This window comes from Salvelinus fontinalis, unplaced genomic scaffold (assembly GCF_029448725.1).
Source record: "Salvelinus fontinalis isolate EN_2023a unplaced genomic scaffold, ASM2944872v1 scaffold_2214, whole genome shotgun sequence".
NCBI lineage: Eukaryota > Metazoa > Chordata > Actinopteri > Salmoniformes > Salmonidae > Salvelinus > Salvelinus fontinalis.
This window is the reverse complement of record NW_026602423.1, coordinates 1-9,585: the sequence shown is the minus strand read 5'-3', so window position 1 is coordinate 9,585 and position 9,585 is coordinate 1. Positions and strand designations below refer to the sequence as shown.

The window sequence follows — 9,585 nt, the reverse complement described above, 5'->3', positions numbered from 1 at the left end:
AGTAGAGTTTACGGGTAGCCCCCTCTGGATGGTAGCAGGACCTCTAGACAGTAGAGTTTACGGGTAGCCCCCTCTGGATGGTAGCAGGACCTCTAGACAGTAGAGTTTACGGGTAGCCCCCTCTGGATGGTAGCAGGACCTCTAGACAGTAGAGTTTACGGGTAGCCTGCTTAGTATGCCAATATGACTTGAAGTGTGTTTTGTGTGTGTGTTACAGGAAGATGTGGTGGAGATAGAGTATGTGGAGAGGTTCACCGCTCCCCAACCAGAGGAGTGTATGATGCATGATGACTGGATCAGCTCAGTGGAGGCAGACTCTGAATGGTAAGAGACATGACGTCTAACCCAGACTCTGAATGGTAGAGACCCTAACCCAGAGACCCTAACCCAGAGACCCTAACCCAGAGACCCTAACCCAGACTCTGAATGGTAGAGACCCTAACCCAGACTCTGAATGGTAGAGACCCTAACCCAGAGACCCTAACCCAGACTCTGAATGGTAGAGACCCTAACCCAGAGACCCTAACCCAGACTCTGAATGGTAGAGACCCTAACCCAGACTCTGAATGGCAGAGACCCTAACCCAGAGACCCTAACCCAGACTCTGAATGGCAGAGACCCTAACCCAGAGACCCTAACCCAGAGACCCTAACCCAGAGACCCTAACCCAGAGACCCTAACCCAGAGACCCTAACCCAGAGACCCTAACCCAGACTCTGAATGGCAGAGACCCTAACCCAGAGACCCTAACCCAGAGACCCTAACCCAGACTCTGAATGGTAGAGACCCTAACCCAGAGACCCTAACCCAGACTCTGAATGGCAGAGACCCTAACCCAGAGACCCTAACCCAGAGACCCTAACCCAGACTCTGAATGGTAGAGACCCTAACCCAGAGACCCTAACCCAGAGACCCTAACCCAGACTCTGAATGGTAAGAGACCCTAACCCAGAGACCCTAACCCGGACTCTGAATGGTAGAGACCCTAACCCAGAGACCCTAACCCAGAGACCCTAACCCAGAGACCCTAACCCAGACTCTGAATGGTAAGAGACCCTAACCCAGAGAGACCCTAACCCAGAGAGACCCTAACCCAGAGAGACCCTAACCCAGAGAGACCCTAACCCAGAGACCCTAACCCAGAGACCCTAACCCAGACTCTGAATGGTAAGAGACCCTAACCCAGAGACCCTAACCCAGAGACCCTAACCCAGACTCTGAATGGTAGAGACCCTAACCCAGAGACCCTAACCCAGACTCTGAATGGTAAGAGACCCTAACCCAGAGACCCTAACCCAGACTCTGAATGGTAGAGACCCTAACCCAGAGACCCTAACCTAGAGACCCTAACCCAGACTCTGAATGGTAAGAGACCCTAACCCAGAGACCCTAACCCAGACTCTGAATGGTAAGAGACCCTAACCCAGAGACCCTAACCCAGACTCTGAATGGTAGAGACCCTAACCCAGACTCTGAATGGTAGAGACCCTAACCCAGAGACCCTAACCCAGAGACCCTAACCCAGACTCTGAATGGTAAGAGACCCTAACCCAGAGACCCTAACCCAGAGACCCTAACCCAGAGACCCTAACCCAGACTCTGAATGGCAGAGACCCTAACCCAGAGACCCTAACCCAGAGACCCTAACCCAGACTCTGAATGGTAGAGACCCTAACCCAGACTCTGAATGGTAGAGACCCTAACCCAGAGACCCTAACCCAGAGACCCTAACCCAGAGACCCTAACCCAGAGACCCTAACCCAGACTCTGAATGGTAGAGACCCTAACCCAGAGACCCTAACCCAGAGAGACCCTAACCCAGAGACCCTAACCCAGACTCTGAATGGTAGAGACCCTAACCCAGAGACCCTAACCCAGAGACCCTAACCCAGAGACCCTAACCCAGAGACCCTAACCCAGAGACCCTAACCCAGAGACCCTAACCCAGACTCTGAATGGTAGAGACCCTAACCCAGAGACCCTAACCCAGAGAGACCCTAACCCAGAGACCCTAACCCAGACTCTGAATGGTAGAGACCCTAACCCAGAGACCCTAACCCAGAGACCCTAACCCAGAGACCCTAACCCAGACTCTGAATGGTAAGAGACCCTAACCCAGAGCCAGAGTCATTGTTTTACAAGTCACAAGTAAGTCTCAAGACTTAGCACGCAAGTCCCAAGTCAAGACAGGCAAGTCCGAGTCAAGTCTCCTGTCAAGAGCGACAAGTCTCAGCCTCCCGGGTGGCGCAGTGGTCTAGGGCACTGCATTGCAGTGCTAGCTGCGCCACCAGAGACTCTGGGTTCGCGTCCAGGCTCTGTCGCAGCCGGCCGCGACCGGGAGGTTCTTGGGGCGAAGCACAATTGGCCTAGCGTCGTCCGGGTTAGGGAGGGTTTAGCCGGTAGGGATATCCTTGTCTCATCGGGCACAAGCGACTCCTGTGGCGGGCCGGGCGCAGTGCACGCCAACCAAGGGGGGCCAGGTACACGGTGTTTCCTCCGACACATCGGTGCGGCTGGCTCCGGGTTGGAGGCGCGCTGTGTTAAAGAAGCAGTGCTGCTTGGTTGGGTTGTGCTTCGGAGGACGCATGGCTTTCGACCTTCGTCTCTCCCGAGCCCGTACGGGAGTTGTAGCGATGAGACAAGATAGTAATTACTAGCGATTGGATACCACGAAAATTGGGGAGAAAAGGGGGTATAAAATAAAATAAAAAAGAGCGGCAAGTCTCAAGTCGTAAAGTTTTAGTCTCGAGTGCTAATGTGCTAATGTAATACTATTTCATATTTTAACCAGAGTAATAGTTAGGATCTTACATTTACGCAAATCATGAATGCTTTAAAAAAATATATATATTTATTACTTTCCAAATAAACTTTATTATTTCCATGGAAATACATGGGTAGCCATGAGAAAGACCCGCCCCACCCCATTGCGATCGACTTTCGAGGACCGCTATGTGGCGCAATCGGGCGATGTAGGCTTGTACACAATCGCACAACCTTAACACGCACACACACACACACACACACCCTCTCTGTGGTTACAGTAGGACACACACACACACACACACACACACACACACACACACACACCCTCTCTGTGGTTACAGTAGGACACACACACACACACACACACACACACACACACACACACACACACACACACACACACACACACACACACACACACACACACACACACCCTCTCTGTGGTTACAGTAGGACACACACACACACACACACCCTCTCTGTGGTTACAGTAGGACACACACACACACACACACACACACACACACACACACACACACACACACACACACACCCTCTCTGTGTGGTTACAGTAGGCTAACGTATGCCAATGGTTTCAGGAACAGCAGTAACATCAGGCAGGATGCCTGGTCAGTTGTAGCACAGTCTTTGGTGCAATGATCACGTTCCCGCACTGACTGACTGTGTGGAGGCTCATTGATTTAACGTTACGTTAGCCTACATGCTACACCAGTAAAGTTATGTATCGGCTCTATTAGCCACGACTTACCGTTCTTGGTGCAGCTTCAAATGTCGAATAAAGTTGGAAGTTGCTGCGTCTCCGTCTGTCATCTTCTTCCCGCGTGTTTTGCAAGTTGCAATCCGTTTTTTGTTGACTACAGTGTCGTCTTCATATCCGAACGTCATCATTTTGGGGATCATCTTTCCACGGGCTCCGTTCTGAATCCACCCGCCGACGTTCCTCTGTACTGCCACGCGCAACTTTTTCTCAGCTCGCACAATTTGATTGGCTGCTGTCCGATTCAAACTGTAATCCGTTAAATGAAGAGTTGTTGCCCTGCACACTTATTTTAATAGCATCGCTTTTATTATTTGGGCTTGGGGGAGGGTGTCAGGTCGAGACAAAAGGCTCAAGTCCAAGTTAAGTCCCGAGTCATTGGTGTCAAAGTCGAGTTGCAAGTCACCACATTTGTCACTCGAGTCTGACCAGAGTCCACACCTCTGCCAGAGACCCTAACCCAGATACCCGATGTTAATGATGTCTGCTCCAGGATCCTGACGGGTTCCTACGATAAGACGGCCAGGATCTGGTCTCTGGAGGGCAAGGCTGTGATGACGGTGGCCGGACACACGGACGTGGTGAAGGACGTGGCCTGGGTCAAGAGAGGTAAGGGGGAGGGTCTGGGTCACTTGGAGCTGATTTGCTGGTGTTTTTACATTTTATTTTATTTCTAACTTGGGGGGACAAATAAAATCACCCGGGGGCCAAATTCAGCCTGAGGGCCGCCTGTTGGGCAACCCTGGTCTTGATCGTCTCATCCTGACACCCCTATGTTTGCCTAGATGGCCTGACCTCCCTGCTGCTCACGGCCTCTCTGGACCAAACCATTCTGCTGTGGGAGTGGAACTCTGAGAGGAACAAGCTGAAAGCTAGACACTGTTGCCGTGGACACGCTGGGAGTGTTGACACTATCGCCACGGATCCCACACGCACTAAGGTGACAGGGGAGGAGGAGAAGACGGGGGGGAGGAGACGAGGAGAAGAAGATGGGGGGGCGGAGGAGGAGGAGACGGGTGGGAGAGGAGGAGGAGACGGGTGGGAGAGGAGGAGGAGACGGGTGGGAGAGGAGGAGAAGACGGGTGGGAGGAGACGAGGAGAAGAAGATGGGGGGGCGGAGGAGGAGGAGACGGGTGGGAGAGGAGGAGAAGACGGGTGGGAGAGGAGGAGAAGACGGGGGGGAGGAGGAGGAGAAGGGGGGGAGAGGAGGAGGAGGAGAAGACGGGGGGGAGGGAGGAGACGGGGGGAGGGAGGAGAAGACGGGAAGGAGGAGGAGGAGACATCGGGGAGGAGACGGGGGGGAGGAGGAGGAGACATGGGGGAGAAGACGGGGGGAGGAGGAGGAGACATCGGGGAGGAGACGGGGGGGAGGAGGAGGAGACATGGGGGGGAGGAGAAGACGGGAAGGAGGAGGAGGAGACATCGGGGAGGAGACGGGGGGGAGGAGGAGGAGACATGGGGGGGAGGAGAAGAAGACGGGGGGATATGCAGCTGTCAACATCACTGCTCAGGAACTAATAGATGTATTTTTGTCTTCATTCCTCTCAGTTCTGCAGTGGTTCCTGGGACAAGATGCTGAAGATCTGGTCTGCAGGTACTATTGGACTCTGGGATGATAATGGAGTGAGATTAGTTTCCAGCTCCATGTGTATATATAGTATCTGTAGTATCCATGTTAACTATGTATCTCCTGTGTTTCCCTGCTAACTGTTGTCCTGCCAGTGGCCACAGAGGAGGAAGAGGAGGAGGTAGAGGAGCCTCCCAGCAGACCCAGAAAGAAGCAGAAGACTGAACAGCTGGGACTGACCAGGGTGAGGAGAGCAGCCTGACCCAGACTAACCCAGACTAACCCTATCAGACTGACCAGGGTGAGGAGAGCAGCCTGACCCAGACTAACCCTATCAGACTGACCAGGGTGAGGAGAGCAGCCTGACCCAGACTAACCCAGACTAACCCTATCAGACTGACCAGGGTGAGGAGAGCAGCCTGACCCAGACTAACCCAGACTAACCCTATCAGACTGACCAGGGTGAGGAGAGCAGCCTGACCCAGACTAACCCAGACTAACCCTATCAGACTGACCAGGGTGAGGAGAGCAGCCTGACCCAGACTAACCCAGACTAACCCTATCAGACTGACCAGGGTGAGGAGAGCAGCCTGACCCAGACTAACCCTATCAGACTGACCAGGGTGAGGAGAGCAGCCTAACCCAGACTAACCCTATCAGACTGACCAGGGTGAGGAGAGCAGCCTGACCCAGACTAACCCAGACTAACCTTATCAGACTGACCAGGGTGAGGAGAGCAGCCTGACCCTTAACCCAGACTAACCCTATCAGACTGCCCAGGGTGAGGAGAGCAGCCTGACCCAGACTAACCCAGACTAACCCTATCAGACTGACCAGGGTGAGGAGAGCAGCCTGACCCAGACTAACCCAGACTAACCCTATCAGACTGACCAGGGTGAGGAGAGCAGCCTGACCCAGACTAACCCTATCAGACTGACCAGGGTGAGGAGAGCAGCCTGACCCAGACTAACCCTATCAGACTGACCAGGGTGAGGAGAGCAGCCTAACCCAGACTAACCCTATCAGACTGACCAGGGTGAGGAGAGCAGCCTGACCCAGACTAACCCTATCAGACTGACCAGGGTGAGGAGAGCAGCCTGACCCAGACTAACCCAGACTAACCCCATCAGACTGACCAGGGTGAGGAGAGCAGCCTGACCCAGACTAACCCTATCAGACTGACCAGGGTGAGGAGAGCAGCCTAACCCAGACTAACCCAGACTAACCCTATCAGACTGACCAGGGTGAGGAGAGCAGCCTGACCCAGACTAACCCAGACTAACCCTATCAGACTGACCAGGGTGTGGAGAGCAGCCTGACCCAGACTAACCCAGACTAACCCTATCAGACTGACCAGGGTGTGGAGAGCAGCCTGACCCAGACTAACCCAGACTAACCCTATCAGACTGACCAGGGTGTGGAGAGCAGCCTGACCCAGACTAACCCTATCAGACTGACCAGGGTGAGGAGAGCAGCCTAACCCAGACTAACCCTATCAGACTGACCAGGGTGAGGAGAGCAGCCTGACCCAGACTAACCCAGACTAACCCTATCAGACTGACCAGGGTGTGGAGAGCAGCCTGACCCAGACTAACCCTATCAGACTGACCAGGGTGAGGAGAGCAGCCTAACCCAGACTAACCCTATCAGACTGACCAGGGTGAGAAGAGCAGCCTGACCCAGACTAACCCAGACTAACCCTATCAGACTGACCAGGGTGAGGAGAGCAGCCTGACCCAGACTAACCCAGACTAACCCTATCAGACTGACCAGGGTGAGGAGAGCAGCCTGACCCATACTAACCCAGACTAACCCTATCAGACTGACCAGGGTGAGGAGAGCAGCCTGACCCAGACTAACACAGACTAACCCTATCAGACTGACCAGGGTGAGGAGAGCAGCCTAACCCAGATTAACCCTATCAGACTGACCAGGGTGAGGAGAGCTGCCTAACCCAGACTAACCCTATCAGACTGACCAGGGTGAGGAGAGCAGCCTGACCCAGACTAACCCAGACTAACCCTATCAGACTGACCAGGGTGAGGAGAGCAGCCTAACCCAGACTAACCCTATCAGACTGACCAGGGTGAGGAGAGCAGCCTGAACCAGACTAACCCTATCAGACTGACCAGGGTGAGGAGAGCAGCCTGAACCAGACTAACCCAGACTAACCCAGACTAACCCTATCAGACTGACCAGGGTGAGGAGAGCAGCCTGAACCAGACTAACCCTATCAGACTGATCAGGGTGAGGAGAGCAGCCTGACCCAGACTAACCCAGACTAACCCTATCAGACTGACCAGGGTGAGGAGAGCAGCCTGACCCAGACTAACCCAGACTAACCCTATCAGACTGACCAGGGTGAGGAGAGCAGCCTAACCCAGACTAACCCTATCAGACTGACCAGGGTGAGGAGAGCAGCCCCTCATGATGTTATCCAGGGTTAGGGGCTCCTCCGTGGTGTTATCCAGGGTTAGGGGCTTCCTCGTGGTGTTATCCAGGGTTAGGGGCTCCCCCGTGGTGTTATCCAGGGTTAGGGGCTTCCTCGTGGTGTTATCCAGGGTTAGGGGCTTCCTCGTGGTGTTATCCAGGGTTAGGGGCTCCCTCGTGGTGTTATCCAGGGTTAGGGGCTCCCTCGCGGTGTTATCCAGGGTTAGGGGCTCCCTCGCGGTGTTATCCAGGGTTAGGGGCTCCCTCGCGGTGTTATCCAGGGTTAGGGGCTCCCTCGCGGTGTTATCCAGGATTAGGGGCTCCCTCGCGGTGTTATCCAGGGTTAGGGGCTCCCTCGCGGTGTTATCCAGGGTTAGGGGCTCCCTCGCGGTGTTATCCAGGGTTAGGGGCTCCCTCGCGGTGTTATCCAGGGTTAGGGGCTCCCTCGCGGTGTTATCCAGGGTTAGGGGCTCCCTCGCGGTGTTATCCAGGGTTAGGGGCTCCCTCGCGGTGTTATCCAGGGTTAGGGGCTCCCTCGCGGTGTTATCCAGGGTTAGGGGCTCCCTCGCGGTGTTATCCAGGGTTAGGGGCTCCCTCGCGGTGTTATCCAGGGTTAGGGGCTCCCTCGCGGTGTTATCCAGGGTTAGGGGCTCCCAGGGCTCCAGTTGGTCAGTAGTGTATCATAGTATTAATCATCTGAACCAAAGCCCCATATACTACCCACCATCATTTACAAAATAGCCTCCAACACTCTACTCAACAAATTGGATGCAGTCTATCACAGTGCCATCCGTTTTGTCACCAAAGCCCCATATACTACCCACCACTGCGACCTGTATGCTCTCGTTGGCTGGCCTTCGCTTCATACTCGTCGCCAAACCCACTGGTTCCAGGTCATCTACAAGTCTCTGCTAGGTAAAGCCCCCCCTTATCTCAGCTCGCTGGTCACCATAGCAGCACCCACCTGTAGCACGCGCTCCAGCAGGTATATCTCACTGGTCACCCCCAAAGCCAATTCCTCCTTTGGCCGCCTTTCCTTCCAGTTCTCTGCTGCCAATGACTGGAACGAATTACAAAAATCACTGAAGCTGGAGACTCATATCTCCCTCACTAGCTTCAAGCACCAGCTGTCAGAGCAGCTCACTGCAGCTGTACATAGCCCATCTGTAAATAGCCCATCCAACTACCTCATCCCCATACTGTATTTATTTATCTTGCTCCTTTGCACCCCAGTATCTCTACTTGCACATTCATCTACAATTCCAGTGTTTTAATTGCTATATTGTAATTACTTCGCCACCAGGGCCTATTTATTGCCTTACCTCCCTTATCTCACCTCATTTGCCCACACTGTATTATTGACTGTATGTTTGTTTATGTGTAACTCTGTGTTGTTGTTTGTGTCGGAACTGCTTTGCTTTATCTTGGCCAGGTCGCAGTTGTAAATGAGAACTTGTTCTCAACTGGCCTATCTGGTTAAACTATCATTATGACATCATGACCTGGTTAAACTATCATTATGACATCATGACCTGGTTAAACTATCATTATGACATCATGACCTGGTTAAATAGAAAACATAAAATCTTCCTCTTCTAGACACCCCTCATGACTTTGTCTGGTCACAACGAGGCAGTGTCGTCTGTCCTCTGGTTGGACAGCGAGGAGATCTGCAGTGCATCCTGGGACCACAGCATCCGCCTCTGGGACGCCGAGACCGGAAGCATGAAGACCACACTGGTGAGAGACTCTAACTCTAGACCACACTGGTGAGAGACTCTAACCCCAGACCACACTGGTGAGAGACTCTAACCCCAGACCACACTGGTGAGAGACTCTAACCCTAGACCACACTGGTGAGAGACTCTAACCCTAGACCACACTGGTGAGAGACTCTAACCCCAGACCACACTGGTGAGAGACTCTAACCCCAGACCACACTGGTGAGAGACTCTAACCCCAGACCACACTGGTGAGAGACTCTAACCCCAGACCACACTGGTGAGAGACTCTAACCCCAGACCACACTGGTGAGAGACTCTAA

At 53.6% G+C, this 9,585-nt stretch overlaps 1 protein-coding gene across 1 annotated transcript; it reads left to right on the top strand.

Annotated features, from left to right (window-relative positions):
- Positions 1–200: 200 nt before the first annotated feature.
- Positions 201–9,329, top strand: LOC129850720 (ribosome biogenesis protein wdr12-like). Its single transcript, XM_055916979.1, has 6 exons — positions 201–324; positions 4,038–4,153; positions 4,330–4,484; positions 5,093–5,138; positions 5,267–5,355; positions 9,141–9,329. The coding sequence occupies exons 1-6, from the start codon at positions 278–280 to the stop codon at positions 9,312–9,314; spliced, it is 627 nt and encodes a 208-aa protein (XP_055772954.1). The 5' UTR covers positions 201–277; the 3' UTR covers positions 9,315–9,329.
- The last annotated feature ends 256 nt before the right edge of the window (positions 9,330–9,585 follow it).

Coding starts and splice junctions, on each gene's coding strand:
- LOC129850720 (XM_055916979.1), top strand. CDS start 278: ATGATGCATGATGACTGGATCAGCTCAGTGGAGGCAGACTCTGAATG. Junction 4,485..5,092: donor CGGATCCCACACGCACTAAG/GTGACAGGGGAG, acceptor CATTCCTCTCAG/TTCTGCAGTGGTTCCTGGGA. Junction 5,139..5,266: donor GCTGAAGATCTGGTCTGCAG/GTACTATTGGAC, acceptor TTGTCCTGCCAG/TGGCCACAGAGGAGGAAGAG.